At 46.2% G+C, this 20,870-nt stretch overlaps 1 protein-coding gene across 1 annotated transcript in view; it reads left to right on the top strand.

The window, feature by feature from the left end:
- Positions 1 to 659: 659 nt before the first annotated feature.
- The window catches only part of LOC114586989 (transmembrane protein 132C), a 262,927-nt gene continuing 242,716 nt past the window's right edge, over positions 660 to 20,870 (top strand). Inside the window, exon 1 of the mRNA XM_028710869.2 lies at positions 660 to 1,455. Coding sequence (XP_028566702.2) covers positions 1,392 to 1,455 — 64 coding nt within the window. The 5' untranslated portion in view covers positions 660 to 1,391. The remainder of the gene's footprint in view (positions 1,456 to 20,870) is intronic.

Raw genomic sequence — 20,870 nt, 5'->3', positions numbered from 1 at the left:
ATATGTAGGCTGCAAGCTTATTCACACCTACTCACACCCCCAGGTCGGTGAGACTTGCTTCCAAGTAAACACTCAGGATCGGGCCGCCAAGCAAATCATACTTACTCCAGAGTAACACAACCCCCCCCCCAACTCAGCGGGACTTACTGCCACGTAAACGCACGCAGGATCGGGCCGAAAGCCAGATCACACTTCCTCTGGAGTAAAGCGCACGAGCTCCGGTGGGATCGCTACCGAGTAAGTACGCGGAGGCACGGGCAAAACAACCGAAGCCGCGCTTACTCTAGAGTAACTCCCCTCCAGTTCCAAAGGGACATCGGGGGTATGACGCGCGGAGGATCGGGCCGCAAGTCGAGCCGTTCTTACTTAATCTGGCGCAAAGGCAGCGAGCCCCGTTGGATTTGCCTGCGGGTAAGCACGCGCCCGAGCTGCTCACTCTCGAGTAAGCACCCCGGAACTCAATGGGATTACTCGCGAGTAATTGTGCCTCTGCTCCTGCTGCTTCTGGAATGTTAGAGGAAACCATCCCGCCCCCCGCCCGCCCCCCTTCCAGCCTTGGAGTTTTCCACTCCAGACCCGCAAGGAGGGGAAAAAAATATAAAACCCACCCCAACCCTTGCTCCGATTGGAGGGAGCCCCCAAAGGTTACCGCCTCCTCCTCTCGCTCGCTTGCTCTTTCTCTGCGTGCGAGCGCGTCTGTGTGATGGAGATTTGTCTCTCGTAAAGTCTCTCCCAGGATTTGCGCTCGCCGGAGGCTTTTGCAGCGAAGCAGAGCGGCCAGCTGGACGGAGAGGAGCAATTGCCACCAGAGATTCCGGCGGGGAGAACCGAAAGCGGTGGGAAAGGTCGTTTCCAGACGCCCCTGGAGTTGCTTCCAAACAGAAGAGAGAGAGAGAGAGAGAGAGAGGAAGACGCCGCGGAGAAACAGCGAAAGATTCCGCCCTCCCCGCGCCCACGACCGTCTCTTTCTTCTTCTGCCCAACTTTTGCGCAGCGCGGGGCTCGAACCTGCGGCTCCGCGGACGGGGAAAAGTTTGCAGAGCGATCCGAGGGTGCTCCGCGTCTTCCCCCAGCCTCCCCAACCCCCCTCGATGCTCCTTCGGCCCGTGTCGCGCACCTGCACCTTATCCGGTAGAACAGAAGCGTCTCTGGATGCCTAGGTGTTGTGGGGATTTTGGGGGGCTGGGAGGGGTCTCCTCCTTCCACCCCCATTCAGGAAGAACCTAAGTCATGGCGAAGAGGTGATCAGCCAGGAACTTCCATCCGGCCCCGAGGAAATGCAAAGGTGGAAATATTTCAGAAGAGCAGCTTTTTGACTTCTAAGGAGAAGCTGCAGCAAATCCCCGTTATACAGCTCACGGTTCCTCACCTCTTTTCCGGGAGTTCTTCAACATGGGTGCTCTGCCGATTGCTCCTGTGGCCTTCAGCTTGACTCTGGGCGCTCTGCTATGCCGAGGTGAGTGCGTCTGCTTCTGTGCCCTTTAAGCAACAGCTATGGGAAGTTTTTGACAGCTGGGCTGGGCTGGGGGTTTCCCTTGCTAAGAGAAGGGCATGGAGATGTGACTGCTTGTTCACGGTATGGAGGTTGAAAACGTGGTAAAGGCTACAGCAGTATGCAACTGGCAAACTTACTAGGAAAATGCAAGTGGGATAGGGGTGAGCGAGAATGGAGAAGCTATCCCATGACCAAGGGAACCTTTGACCCTCCAGATGTTACTAAACTCCTACTCCTAGCAGTCTTGGGCAGCTTGATTGTGGATGCTGTTGTCCAACAACATCTGGAGGGCCACAGGTTCCCTGTTGTTTGGCGATATTTGGAGGCCCGTGGGAGTTTGTCGTGGAATTGGAAAGCCATAGTCTGCAATGCACACTTGCCAGATACCTACTAACCTCCTTGTTCTGAAGCAACGATGTCCCGTCAGCATTCATCTGTGGTGAGCGACCATCTGCTCAAGATAACCATCCTATAAAGACTTTGCAAACTGGAAGAGACATGGTCCTTTCCCCCTCTCCCCCCTTTTCTTCTCCAGGCCATCAGCATGTTACAAATGGCCAACCCTGGAAAGACTGAGCAGATGGGCTACTAACACATGCACATCCTGCTCAAGGACCAGTGACTTTAGTCGGCAGGTAGGCTGGAGGAGGGGAGACCGACCACAGAGCAAAGGGCTCCCAGCAATTGAAGCTGGAGCTGTGTCACATACTTCAAGGGAAAACCCCCTCCCCTCCATCGCCATGCCAGCCCTAAGCATGGGGAAAGCCCATGAACCCAATATTACCCCTTCCACCCTGTTTGTTTTGAGTGCAACACTAAACCACCTGTCAGCCTGCTTGTCTGGGTTTCTGATGAAGCCCGAGGACAGGGGAAACCTCACCACATCGGCTCCACAATTTCCCCAGGCATCCCCCCCCAGCAACCCACATGTGTCATTGTATACAATGCCGTCTATTGTGGGGGCTCTTGAAAACTTGTGTTGCGGGTCCTTAGATTTCCCATTCTCTCCCTCCTTCCAAAATTGTGACGCATTCACAGGCTACCGGTTCCCTGAAAGCAGATTGTATCCAACTTTTATACACTGCCTCCTTCCTTATAACTTACTGGCTTTTGTTCTGTGATGTGGGGACAACTTCACTTCTGTCTTGTTGCAGTGTGCTTTGACCTCTCTCTCTCTGTATGTATGTACTCGGGGGTTTGCATATAGCCTGGGTTTGGTATGGAAGATTCCTGGGGCTAGAAGTCTGTGCCTTTCAGCTGGCTCTGAGCTCTGACTCCCACGTTTTTGCCTCTTTCCCACTTGTTTATCCTTGCTCTTACGGGTTTGGGGTGAGGGTGATGAAATTAATTAGGGGGAGGAAGGTGGTTTGTGTTGAGTTTGTAACACAGTTAGTAGCACATCAATTTTACCTTTTCTGTTTGCTTCTTGTTCCTAAGTGGTTAGGCTCAGAGGAAGAGCTGTAGCTCAGTGGTAGAACATCTGCTTTGCCTGCAGAAGGTTCCAGGTTCCAGGCCCTGCATATGTAGGTATGGCTGGGAGAGACCCCTGTCTAAATCTCTGGAGAGTTGCTGCCAGTCAGTGTTGGTAGTACTGCGCTAGATAGACCAAAGGTCTGACTCAGGAAAATTGCAGCTTCCTATTTTCCTTTGTTTTTGATGCTCATTCCACACACACCAGTCTATACCAATTTGGAGCAAGGCACAGAGACTGAGGTGAAACAGTTTTTCATATCCATGTACCTGGGAATAAGTCCCATTGAACTTCTGTAGCAGAGATAGCCAACACGGTTCTCTCCAGATGTTTTTGGACTACAGCTCCCAGAAACCTCAGCCGGCATAGTTGATGGCCAGGGATGATGAGATTTGTAGTCCACAGCAACTGGAGGGCACCACACAGACTATCCCTGTTGTGATTTTTTATAGACTGTGTGTTTCTGGAAGTGACAGCTATCAATTCAGGGCTGTAACCAATAAGCATTCTTTGCTTTTCCTGAATCAAGTTTAAGAAACACTTCTGTCACTGGGAAGAATCTTTGGCATGTCTGAAAGCAAGGTACCGTCCTTGTTTAGGGAGGAAAGCCAAACATTTGTTCCATGTATCCACGGAAGTTGGTGTGTGTGAACATTTCATTAAGGTGGGAATGTGCTATCGAACAACCATGCCCAGAAAAAAAATGTTGGATTGGGATATCCATCCAATCAAGGGAGAACTAAAATGTGCATTATTGTTTAACTGTGCAAAAGCTGTAAATGTGCCTAATTCCAGCTTCCTAGATTGTGTGGTAGGATATAAGAATTTTGTTTTTATATACTTACACATGTTTGAGGGCTAGAAGAGGTATATATATACGTATAGCCACACCACACATTTTCATCAATACACAACACCTAAGCAAAACACTGGGGTGCCTTTATAGGTATACGATAAATTTTTAGGCTTGTCTCAATTCCTTGATCTGAAATCCTGCAGCAGAGATCACCTCCTCATCTCCCTCCCGAGATGCTAGCAAGTTCAGCCCTCCCCCACAAAACCACCTTGTGATGTCTGAGCATCTGGCTTTCAGTTTGGGCTAGCCCTAGTGCCTTCTGCCCTGCTGTGACTTTTGAAGATTCAAGGTGTCACAGGGCAATATTGCCAGTGAGGATGGCCTCTGGTTCCATTTTTGGCTCTGTCGCTGATGCATTCCTCTTGACCCGTAAACAAATTTTATTCCTCCTCTTATCCTGCCAGCATCGGCTGTGCTGTTGGGGGAGTGACGTAAGAATCTTACTAATAAAAGACTCTTGGCTTTGAAAGCTGTCTGCTGCAAGCCTCTGGCAACCCTTTTTCTCCACCCCCTCTGACATGATAGTCCTGAAGTTTATGGGAGTCTCTGAGAAGCCAGAGGCATGGGATGAATGAAATGAATTGGTGTGTTTGGGTTTTCCTTTTAGTTTCCCATGGAAGGGACTTGGCTGTTAGGTGTTTATATAGCACCATTCTTCTGCATAGCACTTTACAAAACACAGGTCCCTGTCCTCAGGAGGCTAAAATCTCAAATTCCGTGCAGCAGAGATGGAAGCAATGGGAACCAAGGAAGAATATGCATTGTTTTTTCTTTTCATTTGTCAGTCCTGAACTTCCCAGTTTTCTGGGCTCTGTTGAGAGGCCCCAGCTTTTAGTATTAGGCAAGAAGTGGGGAAGTATGCTTCTGGATTCTGGTTGCTGGGAGATGTGATAGCCTTCTTCAAATATCCAAAAGACTGTCGCATGGAAGATGGAGCAAGCTTGTTTTCTCCTGCTCTGGGGTGGGGCGGGGTAGGACCCAAACCAATGGATTCAAGTTACATGAAAGGAGATTTCCACTAAATATCAGGAAGAACTTTCTGGTGATAAGAGCTGTTCAACAGTGGAGGGACTCCCTCAGAAGGTGTTGGAAGCTTTTAAGCGGAGGTTGGATCATCTGTCATGGCTACTTTAGTTGAGATTCCTGCATTGCAGGGGGTTGGACTAGATGATGAAGGCCTGGAAACGATGCCTTATGAGGAACGGCTAAGGGAGCTGGGCATGTTTAGCCTGGAGAAGAGGAGGTTAAGGGGTGATATGATAGCCATGTTCAAATATATAAAAGGATGTCATATAGAGGAGGGAGAAAGGTTGTTTTCTGCTGCTCCAGAGAAGCGGACACGGAGCAATGGATCCAAACAACAAGAAAGAAGATTCCACCTAAACATTAGGAAGAACTTCCTGACAGTAAGAGCTGTTCGACAGTGGAATTTGCTGCCAAGGAGTGTGGTGGAGTCTCCTTCTTTGGAGGTCTTTAAGCAGAGGCTTGACAACCATATGTCAGGAGTGCTCTGATGGTGTTTCCTGCTTGGCAGGGGGTTGGACTCGATGGCCCTTGTGGTCTCTTCCAACTCTATGATTCTATGATCCTTTGGTACCCTTCCAACCCTACAATTCTATCATTCTGTGATTCCAAGTGGAGAGAGCCTTGTAGCACTCATGTACTGCTTGCAAGCTTCCTCTAAGCCAACTGTGAGAATAGGATGCTGGATTAGATGGGCTTTTGCTTGTACTTATGAAGGAGAAAACCCCATCTATCTTATTTTCACACCATACATAATGGTATTCCCTTCTATCATGTCCCCCTCCTACTTTTTCTAAACTAAAAAGCCCCCAAATGTTGCAACTGTTCTTCATAGGGCAGCTGCCCCAGGCCTCCTCATTTGGGTGGCTCTTTCCTGCACCATATGCAGCTTACAGTATCCTCCTGAAGGCAGACCAGCCAGAACTGGACATAGTATTCCAGGTGTGGTTGCGCCATATAGTAGCATAAAAGACATTATAATACTGGGTGCTTTATGCTCAGTCTCTTTCCTAATGGTTCCTAACATGGACTGTGTCCTTTTCCTAGTCACTGCATACTTGGTTGATGTTTTCATTGAGCTCTCTGCTAAGTCTTGATCAATTTTGTATGTTCCTTTCTGCACCTATGCACAGCATCACAATGTATTCATGGCATCATGGATGCTGGGTAATAGATGCCCTCTCCAGCCAATCCCACCCCCACCCCCCAATTTTAACTGTCTATGCTGAAAATGTTTGGCATTAGGCTTTTTGATGCAAATATATATTTGCATTGGGCATGTGGGAGATGCTTTCAAAACTAGCTCTCACTCCTAGAGGCATTGCATTTTCAGTTGCCATAAGCCCTAGACGGTAAGCTTATGTTTTGACTGCAGCACTTCAGAGTTCAGATAAAAGCTCAGGCTTGTGTGCAAGGGCAACAACAAGCTGTAGGAACTATTGGAACGATGGGTGGCTGCTCTGTGTGGTGAAAACATCTCAGTGAGGTACTTTCACGCCCAACCAGACTCAACCCAATTGGGCTGGCTGTCCTGGACACAAAGGAATCTAAAAGGACTTTCTGTTCCAGTTGAAGTTTCCTTGAGCAATTAGGACTTCCTGAGCTCTGGCATGTTCTTGCATCCTTGGCTATTCTTCAATCCTACCTCTGGGACCCTGTCTTGTTCTTTAGTCCCGACTCCTGGCTTGTTCAACATCCCTTGGCTTGTTCTATGTCCTGATTCTCAGTTCCTGGTTCCCTTCCAACTGCTGTCCACATCCCAGCCCTAATGCAAACAAACATCCTGCACATTGAAATCTAGCACACTGGCAGCAGGGGTTGCTTGGAACCTTCTGTCTGACATACTAGTTCTCTGTGTGCAGGGATGACTATTTTCTGTATGGGAGTGTGTCTGATCACATGACCTTCCACCTGCAGATGGAAGTGTCCAAGCTCAAACACAGGATGAGCACTTCAGGCAAGGCAACGAGATCAGGAGCAGGTGCTGTAAACAAGCAAGCCTTTTCACACCATTTCATTCCATCAGAACTGGGGGTGACGTTGGCAGCAGGAACATCTGCAGAGATGCCAGTGTGAAGCATTGCTAGCAGCTGCCTCTGGGAATCTCTAAGCCATCAACAGGGAAGTAATAGGGAATATTTCTGCAGGGATAGGAAACTAAACCCTAAGAAGGAAGCATGAATTTTAAAAAGTGAGGGGTGAGGAATGTAATTAATTCTATGAATTAACTAAGTGAGTTTGCCCAGCTTTCTTCAGCAGCCTGTGTGTTAACCAGTGGTGACTGATGGCCATTGGACCCAGCAGGACAGAAGGCAGGGAGACCCAACAGAAGGCAAAGCCAGAGCCAATGACAGCCAGAGCCTGATTCTAGTCTTGCCCCTATCCTCTTCCCTGCTGAGTTCTGCAAGGAATGAAGAGGAGGAAGCTGACAGCTCTGGTAGGTGAGAACAGGCTGAGGTTGATGGGGCAATGCCTGATTTGGTCTAATGGACCCGCTCCCACTGGTCTTGAGTACCTACCCACAGTTGCCTATGTGCATACTGCCACCTCTGTGGATGTAAGGACCATCTTATAAGATCCTGCCAAGGTCTGTGGAATCCTTGTAACATTGTAGGCTGCTGTGAAAATAACCTAGGAGGCCTGGGGAGAGCCTCAGCCAGGTGATGTTCTTGAGTGCCATTGACCCACTGAGCATGGCAGCTGCATCTTGAGGAGTGCCTGTCCCTCATCCCTGGAGTAAAGGGTAAAGGATGGGTGTGGGGCAAGGCTCTCAGCAGCCTCAGATGGTGTGGCCAATGGTCCAGGATCATGAATGTTGCTGTCCAAAATGTTTGGAGGGTAGCAGGTTGGGGATGTCTGCTTGGCTTGCATATTTTGTCATTTCTGTTTTCAGAATGTCGTAAGAATCTGTTCTTGTGTACTCCAAAGGAAGCCGAGTCCAGGTAGCATTTTTTGCTTGGAAAAGTTGAGAATGCTGTTCAGATTTGAAGGCAGGGTGTAAGGTATCAGCAACTGATACCAGTTGTTGGGAGAGAACTATTGCTCTCATGTCCTGCTTGTGGAAGACATCTGCAAGACATCTGACTGGCCACTGTGGAAATAGGATGTTGAACTCATTGGACCATTGGCCCAAGGCAGTGAGCATGTAGATATAACAAGGTATAAAATGGAGAAACCCAATCTCATCCCAGTAGCAAGCACTAGTTGTCAGTGTGCTGGCTTGGGCTATCTAGAAGGTCTTCACTTGGTGCCCCAAAGCACGTAATAGCTACACCAGGCAAACCTTCCAAAAGAAGGCTTTTCAAGGCTGGAGAGCCACTGCAGAAAGTCTCTCTCCTTTGTTGAAGCATGCGGTAACTTTACTAAAGAGGGCACTTGGAGCAGTGCCTCTCCAGAAATTCTCAAGACCCAAGCACGCTAGTACAGGAAGAAGAGCTCCTTTGGGGACATAGGAAGCTTCCTCATATGGAGTCAGACCATTGCTCCCTCCAACTTGATATCTCTGCAGGGATACCAGGAGATGCTACTGGGGGCTGAACCTGGGGCCTTCTGCATGCAAAGCTGTAGGACTGAGCTACTGGCCCTTCCAATATTTGGGTCCTGGTCCATTTAAGTCTTTAAACACCAGCATCTTCAAAGGCCCCAGATGTAGATAGGCAGCTAGTGTCAATTGAAAGAGGGATGTCTGAACAGCACACTGGGAAATCCACAGCTATTATTATTATTATTGTTATTATTATTATTATTTCCATTATAGAAAAACTCTTTCTTGAGCAATGAAGATGTGGTAAAAGCCTGAGGATGATATGCTCAGCTTCAGATAATTTTGCTCTGGTGCTCCCAGTGTCTGTTTGAGTTAGCAAGTGGAAAGGCCCTCTCTCTTTTATGTGTTCAGTCTATTTTGGGTCAATACACAGCCTCAGGTTCCCCATTCGGCCCCTGCCCCCCGCCCCCCGCTTGAAAAGCAAGTGAATTAACCTGAGGATGTCAACTCTTTTTCCCTTTCCTCTCCCCCTTTATATCTCCTTATTTCCCCTCTCTCTCTCGCTCTCGCACTCCCTTTCTCTCCCTTTCGTGGTAATGCATATTAATTTCTTGAGCTGGAATCTTATACACGAAATGTGTGTGTGGAAATTACAGGAATTCTTGCACTACCAGTCAATTTGATGAACTCTGCTCTCCGTGAGTGTGCTTTGGCTAACCGCAACACTGACAAAACCACTTAAGATATTTGCTGATGACTCGCTTGGCACCTCTTGGTGTTTCAGGTCACTAGCTTGGGCGATCCAGACCTTTCTGTTTTTCCTTTGGCTTGAAGCGCTTTGAGGCGTTATTATTAAAAGCTAAAAGAGATGAACAGAGAAAACCCACATGCTCTTATCTATTGCTAGCCTGTGCCGTTTCCGACCGAAGCAGGAGAGGATCAACTGTTTGTTGGTTTACCTGCTCCATAGGAACATGAGAGCCCTGTTGGAACAGAACAAAGGTCCACCTCCTTCAACAATGTGTTGTTGCAGTGGCTAATTAGATACTCATGAGCAGGACATCCGTGCGGTAGCACAAAGGTTTATGGATCAGATCAAAGGGTCATCTAGCCCAAGTGTGAGCAACCTTTGGCCCTCCAGAAGTTGCTGAACTAAAACTCCCATTTTCCCTGGCCATTGCTGGGTCCGATGGGAGTTATAGTTGAGCAACAAGTTCTGGGCACCACAGTTTAAGAGAGAAAGAAATGACAAGCTTGAATGTGTGCAGAGGAGGGCAACCAAGGCAGAAGTGGATTTAGGATAACTTGACCGGTTCCCCCTCACAGGGCAGAGGGGCTAAGAGGGCACCTTCCCATCTCCTTCCCAAAGCCTAGTAAGTGCTGGGCTTTGGGAAGAAGGTATGAGCCGGGGGGGGGGGGGAGGACCATGACCGGTTTGCTCACACCACAGGGGATACTGCAACTGTGCTTTAGAAGGGAGCACGAGAGGTGGGGACACTGAATTTTGGTGTTGCGCAGGGCACCACTGAAATTTTAGATCCATAGGTCTGCCACTGAGGCACTGTCAGGCTTCTTGAATCTTCCTGCCTACTTTCCAAAGCCTAGTTAGTGCTTGCCCAGTTTTGGGAAGGAGGCAGGAGGGCTTCAGAACCCTGCCAGAGCCCCCACCTCCTTCCCAAAGCCTTGCACCTCCTTTACCCGGCTTGGGAAGGCACTGGGGTGGGGGCGTAAAATTTTGGCCTCGCAAGGGTGCCATATTGCCAAGGTCTTCCCCATACCAATATGATCAAAGGTCTGGAAACCAAGCCTTATGAGGAATAGTTGAGGGAGTTGGGTATGTGTGGGAGTGTATAGAAATCAGGCTACTGTAAAAAGTGAACTGTACATTTGTTGCTCTTTTTGTCTCTGGCTCTGCCTGCTACTGGCATGTGGCCTCGAAAGATGGCCCAGCAAGGAATGCGGATCTCAGGCAGGCTGACCCCGGGTCTGGATTCAGGGCACTTCACTCTGGGCATGTGGTTTCCAAACACATTTCCACATTCCCCTTTCACCAGTCCATTTAGACGTTCTGAGTAAAGGGAGAACTCCCAGCTCATTCTTGAAGCTAAGTGGCAATACTAACATCAGCCACTCTGAGATGTGTAAAGAAAGACTTGGATGTTCGCCAGATAGATAAACAAGTTGATTTGAGGGCTGTTTTGGTAAAATGGCTTCTTTTTTTAAAAAAAGCAAGCCGAATGAATCCTGGGTCAAAGAATAGTGATGGGGATAACAAAACAAAACTCTGATAATATTAATTTACTGATGAAGAATATTTTTATTTTTATTAAAAAGAGGAGCGGAAAATAAAAGGTTCTGAAAACAGACCATTCCAGAAGATGTTCACGTGTGTGTGTGTGTGTGTGTGTTTGTGTTTGGAAGGAGCAGATTTGTAGCTGTCTCTTGAGCACTCCAAAAAGCCTGGTTTTATAGCAGACGAAAAGAGAGTGTATACAGTACATACAAAGCACTAAAGTCTCTTGGGTTTGTGGTTGGTATAACAGAGGTCAGGATTTAGTGTGGGGATTTTATTTTCTCAACAGCGTAGCAAAGAATCATAGATTGGAGAGATGAAATCCATCTGGTTCCCTTCTGCAGAAAGCTGCACAGAGATCTAGTCTGTGCAGCTTTTGCAAACCAAACACCTTTTGCAAACTGATGAATGTTGAAGTTAGAAAGTTAGAAGTACAGCTATTAAATATCCCCATCCAAAGCGAGTCATTTATACTGCCTGTGCCAGGAGTATCCTTTTCAGCCCAAGAAGCACATTGTCTTCTGAGGGCCACATGCCAATGATGGGCGGGGTCAGAGGCAAAAGTGGGTGGAGCAATGAATGCAAATATTAACTTTGTACTGAGTAGGTTTGTTTCTATGCATACTAACATACCGCTCTCTATCCATCCATACAAGCGAGAGGCTCTTTGTGAGTTCTAGGAAACATCCCAGCCGATCAAACACACTGCTAGCAGTGTGGGACCCTATCCTTGATCCAGTTCACATTGGGCTCGAGTAAAGGGATTTATTTTCAGCAGAGTTTGAAGGTAGCTCTTTTAAAAATGTATCTGATTTGGATATCACTGGTGCAATCAATCTTCCTAGGGGCTGTGGGCATAGCCATATACATGTGTGGCAGCATATAGGATTTGTCAAAGACTGAAAGGAGTTGCACCTGTGTGGTTATAGCTGCAGTCTGAACCTCTAGCTACCACAGTCACATGGAGGCTTTTCCACAGGTAGTCTCGATCACAAGCCTGTGTTCAAGATTTAACTGTGCTTCCCTCCTAATGCAGATATTTTTTGAGAAATTTGGGAAAGCTGGAACCTTATGAATGGCCTCATTAACAAAGCACCAAAGCCCCCAAACTGAGACAGTGATTTGCTGGCAAAAGTTCCCAGAAAGTAAGAATTGTTCATAGTACAGGTATAAGGAACCTATGGCCCTCCAGATGTTGGTGGGCTCAATGACCATCCCTAATGATGCTACCAGAGATTGTTGGGTGCCTAGAGTGCAGCAACATCTGGAGGTCCATAGGTTCTGCAACACGGACAATTCAATAATAACAATAACAATAATAATTTATTTTATTATTCATACCCTGCTCATCCAGCTGAGTTTCCCCAGCCACCCTGGGCGGCTCACAGCACATGTCAGAACATACTAAAATATCAAACACTAAAAACTTCCCAATTCAAGGCTGCCTTCAGATGTCTTCTAAAAGTCAGGTAGTTGTTTATTTCCTTGACATCTGAAGGGAGAGTGCCACTACTGAGAAGCATTTATGCTTCCTTACAGTGGGGTTGAAATGTTTACTAAGAGTATATCTGTGAAGTGTTTTGAGCACTTAGAAAAGTACGGTATGAATTAAAAAACTGTAGCCTTGGCGAGTAAATCTGGTGGAGTTTAATGAGACTTAAATAAATGCAAAATCTCCCCCGCCCTTGCTTTCTGCAAATGCTTTCTGCTGTTTTAATTTTGAATTTCCAACCTCCTGTGTAATCAGAATGTTTTCCTTTTGTGGCTGGTGAAAACAAAAGGCATATCTCTCTTGGCCTGGAACAAAGGCTAGCATACAATGACTAGCCACCGTGGAGAAGATAATTTTGTACTGATGTCTCCAAAGCTGCTAATTTTCACCAGTCCCAACAGGATGGAATGGCAAGGCAGGAGCCTCTTGCCATCTGCTTACACCAAGCCAGCATTTGCAAATGAATATTTGTTTGCAGATTCTGATCACTGTTTATAACAGGGATGCAGAGCCTTTTCTCAGCCAGAGGACCACATTCCCTCATAGGCAACCTTCTAGGGGCCGTGTGCCAGTGGAGAGGGGTGCCAGAGACAAAAGTGGGCATAGAGAAGAATAGAACTTCTCATATAGTAGGCGAAATTCCAGCTAAGGACGGCTGTAGAAGGCTGCATTTGGACCCTGAGATTGAGGTCGCTATTCCCTGATTTATCCCCTATGAAGGTAGGGGTGTGTGGAAAGATCTCTGATTTCCACAGGTATTTGTGCATTGTCAAAAAAGTGACATTGCACATTTGGGTAACATATTTGCAAGAGATGTATATTTTATACAGGGTATAAAGGTAAAGGTAAAGGGACCCCTGACCATTAGGTCCAGTTGTGACCGACTCTGGGTGGGGTTGCGGCGCTCATCTCACTTTACTGGCTGAGGGAGCTGGCGTACAGCTTCCGCGTCATGTGGCCAGCATGACTAAGCTGCTTCTGGCGAACCAGAGCAGCGCGTGGAAACGCCGTTTACCTTCCCGCCAGTAAAAAGGTAAAGGTACCCCTGCCCGTACGGGCCAGTCTTGACAGACTCTAGGGTTGTGCACCCATCTCACTCAAGAGGCCGAGGGCCAGCGCTGTCCGGAGACACTTCCGGGTCACGTGGCCAGCGTGACAAAGCTGCATCTGGCAAGCCAGCGCAGCACACGGAAACGCCATTTACCTTCCCACCAGTAAGCGGTCCCTATTTATCTACTTGCACCTGGGGGTGCTTTCGAACTGCTAGGTTGGCAGGCGCTGGGACCGAGCAACGGGAGCGCACCCCGTCGCGCGGATTCGAACCGCCGACCTTCCGATCGGCAAGCCCTAGGCGCTGAGGCTTTTACCCACAGCGCCACCCGCGTCCCCTTCCCGCCAGAGTGGTACCTATTTATCTACTTGCAATTTGACGTGCTTTCGAACTGCTAGGTTGGCAGGAGCTGGGACCGAGCAATGGGAGCTCACCATGTCGCGGGGATTCGAACCGCCGACCTTCTGATTGGCAAGCCCTAGGCTCTGTGGTTTAACCTAAATGCTCCATCGAATCTAATGTGCACCTCAGTTTTCCAACCCTTGAAACCAAAAAAGTAGTTGTCGGTGCCATCAAATCTAATGTGCACCCTAGTTTTCACGACATAATTTGGCCACAAAAGGTGTGCATTACATTTGAGTAAATACGATAATAGGATGTGAACTAGCATAAGTGCTGCTTCTTCCCAGCATGCTGATTGGTTTGTTATTGCACATGCTGCTCAGCTGTTTCTCACCTATGATCTCTGCTTGTGTGCCAATTGGCTTGCTGTTGCACTTGGCACAGGGGTTGTTGCTTACCCATGATTCCTCCCTGCATGCTGACAGGTTTGCTATTGTGAACGATCTGTGTAATAGTAGGAACATATAAATTTCCATATCGGACCAGGTTCCACCTCATCTACCATTCTAATCCCACCAGCTGCCTGACAGATGCGTCTGGACGTTTGCGAGCAAGGCATGAAGGCAGTGGCCTTCACCTGTTGTCTTGTCCCCAGAGCGATGCTGCCTCGTTACACATGGAAGCTCTATGTTGGCTTTGGTGGCTGAAAGCCATTGATAAATCTGTCCTCCGAAACAGCAAACAAACCTCAACTAAGCTCCACTGAATTCACTTCTGAGCAAACACACATTGGATTAGGCTGTGAGTCCTACAATACACTGAATATACAACAGTAGAATTTGTATATCCAGTTTGTGATCTATCTCATTACCTGTTTCACCTTTTTACTGAAGCTTTTTTGTTTTGTTAGATAAGGACATGTTCTACTCTAAGCAGACTGGAATTGAGGAAATAGGGGAGAAACTTTGTGCATGTAGCTTTAATAAATACTGGACCAAAGTTAATTGTAATGTTTATAAAACCAGTAAATGTGGCCAACTAGATGCCTGTGGGAAACCAGCAAGCAGGACTCGGGCACTCACTCCCCTTGCAGTTTCCAGCAACTGATATTCAAAAGTATAATTAATTAATTAATTAATTAATTAATTAATTGAATATGTATACTACCCTTCATCCAAAGGGCGGTTCACAACATGTGGAGGCAGAGCATAGCCATCATGGCTATTAGCTATCGATAGTCTTATCCTCATTTGTCTAATCCTCTTCTAAAGCCATCCTAGCTGGTAAGAACACTAGCCATTGTCAACGTTAATGATTATTCATCCACAGAGAGCCTCATGTGTATCTTGTTGTTTGAATGAGCACTCATGCCATTGTGGGTTCCTCTGCCAAAAATGACATCCAGAAATAGTCCAAAATTAACCAAACTGGTCACAATGGTTAGTACTCAGCTAAGTTTTACTCAGAGGTGACCGACTGAAATTGATGGACCTGCTGATGAGGAGTGGATAATAAATTTAATAATGGTATCAGTTGAGGTCCATTAATTTCAAAGGGTCTACTTTAAGTTTGATTAGTTGAATACCACCCAGTGTGTCCTTTCCCATTTGTGATGTCTGCTTTCAGTTTCCAGTTGCTGAACGCCCTTCCACCTGGTGTGTCATTTCTTGTATTATGAATTGAAGTTAGATGCTGTTGTGCCTTAACAACCAAACACTTTGCTCTGCTGTGCCCTGTTTTGGTTCCATGTAGGAGCCCACAGGTCAAGTCAGGTGTTGCAGCACCATGGAGAGCTCCAAGGGTGATTTGCTCAGACCAGGGTCAGAAGAGGTATGAGCCCTTTGGAACCTCTGCCCATCTCCTCTAGGCTCCATAACCTTGTGGAAAACAACAACAACAACAACAGAACATTTTATTATTTGTACCCTACCCATCTGACTGGGTTGCCCCAGCCACTCTGGGTGGCTTCCAACATATATAAAAACATAAGAAAACATTAGACGTTAAAAAGCTTCTCTATACAGAACTGGAGTTTTTCAAGGGTCAAAACTTAGGCCTCAAGAGAGGCAATTCTCCTGTGCCCAATGGACTCCCATCTGGAACATTTCTTGTGCTGTTGGACTGGCAAAGTAGTTTCAGAGATGCTCAGTTTCTCAGGCCCAGGGGAAGGCACTCAGGAGAGTCCTGGCTCTGATTCGATGAGACCCAGTGTTGTGTAATCTGGATCAGGGATGAGCTTCTACTTGCCATTCTCAGATTCAATGGTCTTTTGGTCACCTGCATCACTTTTCAAGTCAGTCTTCTTAGCCTACGATTCTGTGGCCTCGGACTCCATGTGCTGTCCACTACTGGACTCCAAGGTCATGACAGTTCTAGTACTTCTTAGTCAACTGGTACACCTTGGTTAAGCATCCAGCCCATTCTGAAATGGCGACATTAACTGGAAAGCTCAGAAACCAAGATGACGAGAAATTTAAAAAATAATGGGAAATGTTTATTATATATTTACAAAAGTACTGTGGACATCTTAATACATTGGCATGATTTTAAAAACACTTATAATTTTAGAGATGGTACAGGAACCTTCAGGTTAAAATAGAAATTTGGAGTAGAAATGATATGCAGTTAAAAAAACACTTTACGGAACCAGGGGAGGGGGAGGAGGGAAGTCATGGGATTAGGATAAACCCATTGTATGGATATGTTACTGTTTTAATGCAACCCTTTTTGCTTTTGCTTTTCTACTTTTTTGTTGTTGTAATACTTGTTAGTGTTTGTTCTTTTTTATTTATTTGTGATGTTTGTTACACTTGCAGAAAACCCATTAAAAATATTATAAAAATATATTAAAAAGCATCCAGCACATTCTTTCTCACTCCCTCAATGTTCTGAATCTTAGAATTGGAGAGTTGGTTAGAGTCCTATACTCCAGAGCAGGAAAAAATAAGCTTGCTCCATCTTACATGTGATTGCCCCTGAGTTATTTGAAGATTGCTACCATATATCCTCTCAGTCTCTTCTTTTCCAGGCTGAACATACCCAACTCTCTCAACTGTTCCTCATAAGGCTTGGTTTCCAAACCCTTGATAACCTTGGTTGCCCTCCTCTGCACATGTCAATATCCTTATTAAATTGTGGTGCCCTGAATTGGACACATTATTCTAGGTATGGCGTGGCCAAGACAGAATAGAGCGGGACTATTACTTCCCTTGATTTGGACACTATATTCTGTTGATGCAGCCTAGAATTAGCTTTTTTGCTGCTGTATCACACTATTGACTCATGTTAAGCTTGTGGTCTACCAAGACCCCTAGATCCTTTTCACATGTACTGCTAGTAATCCAAGTGTCCCCTATCTTATATTTGCGCAGTTGATTATTTCTTGTGTGTTCCTTGCACCTCTCTCTGTGTATGTATGTAATATTATTGTAATGCTTTTGTCCCTCAAGAGAGCTGTAAAGCATGACTCACCAGCATTTCCAAATTCTCCATAAAAAAGCTACATTTGGAAACTGGAAAATGGATATTTCCTTTTTCTTTTTTTCTGAGGAGAAGGGAAACATACAGAAATAATTAAAGGTTCACAGTCTCCGCTGCTGAGAAGCCAGACTCAGTCACTTAATATTGATAATCATAACGTATGTTGTTTATGTAGTGCTCTGGGGCTGAACAGCAGTGTACTTTGGCAAATGGGTCTTTCCCAGATGGGTGTTTATTAGCTAATTATGGTAATAGGTAGGTGGGAGGGGGAAGCATTGCAAACTAGGAAATGGCGGACATGGGGTGCTTAACCTGGTTCTCATGCTACAACCCCTCCCCCAGCATTTTCCCATGGAGAGAAACCATAGCTCCATGGTGGGGACTATAGTTCATCCCCTAACATCTCCAGGTTGGGCTGGGAATATACCCTGTCTGAAACCCTTGAAAGCCCGTCATTGTAGACAATATTGACTCTGATGAACTGATGGCCTGCTTCAGTATAAGGCAGCTTGATTATGTACCTTTTGTTTTGATGTTCACTCCAGTACAACAATTTGGAGCAAGGCAAAGAGATGGAGGGGAAAACTGGTTCTGAACAGTACTAGGAAATCACTGGAAACTGTTGATAATTTGGTTGTAGATTAAGGTCGTAATCCTATACTCACTTTGCTGGGAATAAATCCCATTGAACTTCTGAGTATACATATATAGCAGGGATAGAATTTTTTTTTGAACTACAGCTCCCACAAGTGACATCAGATGTGGCTATAAAGGATCAAGCTCTTGCTCCCGATTCCTCCTTTGCAGGTGGGGTTCACTGAATGTCAGACAGCAAGCCCTGCTGGTATCTGCTGCACTAAGGAGTTCCTCATGATCCCCACTGTCCATATGTTTGCTTGTTGTGGGAAGTGGTTCTGTGCTGCAGAGCTCCTAAGCATGAGAAGGGACTCTGCCAAGCCAAGCCAGGTGGCCTGGGGTGGGGTTAGGGCTCCTTTGTGCATTGGTGGTAGGGATGAGTGAACCGGACAGTTTTAGTTCAGAATCTGGCACATTCCAACCTTGTTTACAGAGAATCCTTTTGATTTCATGGGTGAAGTCTAGACGTCACTATATTTCAAGGCTGCAAGGAGAGCCTTGCAGCTGTAGGCTCCCGTTGAACTTTTTCAGGTTGGCTCTTGAAACTTCATTTGAAATTAAATAGAATTAAATTAGCTGCAGTGGCGAAACCACAATTGCTGCAATGAGAAGCTTTGCCTGACATTTAAACGTGGTCATCTTGAGCTATAATGTCACGATGCATAGGAAGGCGGGGGAGAGCCATTCCCTCAGGGGACATTTACTGAGGAGAATCACAATTATGTAATGAGCCGATTTGAAGAGAGACTTATATTCTCTTCCCCCCCACACCACCCCCAGTCTCTACGGGTTGTTGTTTCAGGGTCTCTAAGTCAAGACTGGAATCATTGTCTTCTCTCAAACAGTAACCAATCTATGTAGCTTTAGCTTCAGCACTAGAAATCCTGCTCTAAATTTAATGGATTTGGTGAACTGAATGCTATCGCTGATGCCTGCCTTTGGCATATTTTTTTATAGAGCTCCATCCCGTAACTAAAATCTGATCATGTTCTCTGCAGCAGGGGTGAGGAAACCTTTTCAGCCCAAGGACCACAATCTTCCAAGGGCCAGATGCAATAGTGGGTGGAGCAATGAATGCAAACTTCACTCTTGCAGGCCAATTTCTGCAGACACTCATACCCCGCTCTCTGTCCTCCGCCCAGGGAAGCAAGAGTTCAAGAACACATTCCAGCCAGGCTGTCTATCTGAAACAAGGCTGATGAATGGGTGTGGCCTGGGGATAGGGGGTGTGGCCTGAAGAGAGTCCCAGGGACAACAGGGAGGCCTAGAGGTCCACATTTCAGAGGCGGTTTTAGGGTAGCGTGACAATGTGGCTGCACTGGGCGCTGGGCTGCAAAGGGTACCACAACAATGGTGTAGAATGGAGCACAAGAGGTGGGGAGGGCACCATATTTTAGCGTTGCACAGGGTGCCCAAAGTCTGCCACTGCACATTGGGACTTTAGGCCTCTCACCTGTGCACTACACACCATTTCATTAAAAAGATGAGGCTGTATTTTAACACCCTCGTTTTTCATACCCAACCAAGAACTGCGACCCACTGCCAGCTTATCGCAGAGCGCTGGAGGCTCCTTATCATATTTACTAATAGCAAACCCATTCGCTGAGTGGCGACGCCTCATGCAGCCAAAGCAACAGCATCCTTATGCAAGATGGCACTACCAGCAAGCTTGAGAAAGAGAGCGATAAAAACTCGGATGAGATTCTGGAAGAGGAGGAACTTTAAAACAACCCAGTGAAGCTTCTACATACTCAGAGGCCATGGAATACTGGGTGTCTGTTGTTGGGTGGGGAGGAAGAAGGAAACCTGAAGGCTGGGGTGGATCAAGTATCCTGGAAAGAAAGCATGGCTGATTGGAACCCTGAACAGGAACACTACTTCCCACAACATTTGGTCATAGATGGGCATTGTTAAATCTGCCAGTTTCTATGTTTCCAATCCGAAATTCAGTTCTCCACATTTCTGAAACAGTTTGATTTTAAAAAATAAATCCTCAATTTTAGTGTGATTTTTTTCCTTAATGATTTTTTTCCTTTTTGCTTGCAGTTTTAACTGATACACCCGTTTTCCTTTTGCAAGCAGTTTCCCCAAGTATAACACATTTTGTATGCTATTTTCCACTGTTGTGTGCATTTTATTTATTTGTTTGGACACTTTGCATTATTGTTACCCGCTGGTTGGAGAACTGAATTGCAACCTTCAGTTAAGGCCAGTTTCACACAAAAGCTGTGCTTTTTGTTTACGTATTAGTTGGAGAAATGCAAACAGATTTCTCCCCCATTCCTGGTCCCACAAATTCTCCCTACTGTGTATTCTAGAGGAAGCCCCATAGCTCAGTAGTACAGCACCTGCTTTCAATGCACAGAATTCCATGTTCCTTCCATGGTATCTCTATCCAGAAGTGCATCTGGCTGTAGGTGACACAGAAGCTTCTAAGAAACCCCGCTTTGCAAACTGCTGCTGCAGCCTTAGTGAAAACCCCGTGAAAGCATTAAATGATTCCAGGACCAGATGGCTTGACCTCCAAGTATTACAAGACAATGAGTGACTATCTGATTCAACCTTTGATGGAGGTCAGCAATGAAATTTTGGAGGGAAAGAAAGCGCCGGAATCGTGGAAGGAAGCTTTTATCACGTTGATACCAAAATCAGAAACTGAAAAGACACAACTTAAGAACTACCGCCCCATCTCCCTTTTAAATGTGGATTACAAAATATTTGCTGATGTTTTAGCAGGCAGACTTAAAAGAGTTTTGAATGAAGTAATTCATAAGGACCAGGCTGGCTTTCTCCCAGGTAGACATATGTTTGCAAACACAAGGAACATTATTGACATTTTGGAACTTTTGCAAACAGATATAAACACTAAAGCAGTGCTGATTTTTATAGACGCGGAGAAGGCCTTTGACAACATCTCCTGGAAATTCATGAAGGGAAATTTAAAAGAAATGGGAGCGGGGCGGGGTTTTCAAAATGGGATTGATGCAATATATTCAGAACAAAAAGCCAAATTGATAGTTAACAATGTGGTAACGGAAGAATTTAAAATTGAAAAAGGAACACGACAAGGCTGCCCGATCTCCCCTCTGTTATTTATTTCAGTTCTAGAGGTGCTCTTGAACATGATTAGAGGGGACCGGCTGGTGCAGGGGATCCAGGTCGGAGCGAAACAATACAAACTTAAAGCTTTTGCAGATGACCTAGTTTTGACATTGCAGGAGCCAGAACCTAGTACGAAAAGAGTATTA

This window comes from Podarcis muralis, chromosome 16 (genome assembly GCF_964188315.1).
Source record: "Podarcis muralis chromosome 16, rPodMur119.hap1.1, whole genome shotgun sequence".
NCBI lineage: Eukaryota > Metazoa > Chordata > Lepidosauria > Squamata > Lacertidae > Podarcis > Podarcis muralis.
Note: the sequence above shows the minus strand (reverse complement) of the source record. Positions and strands in the feature narration are given on the sequence as shown.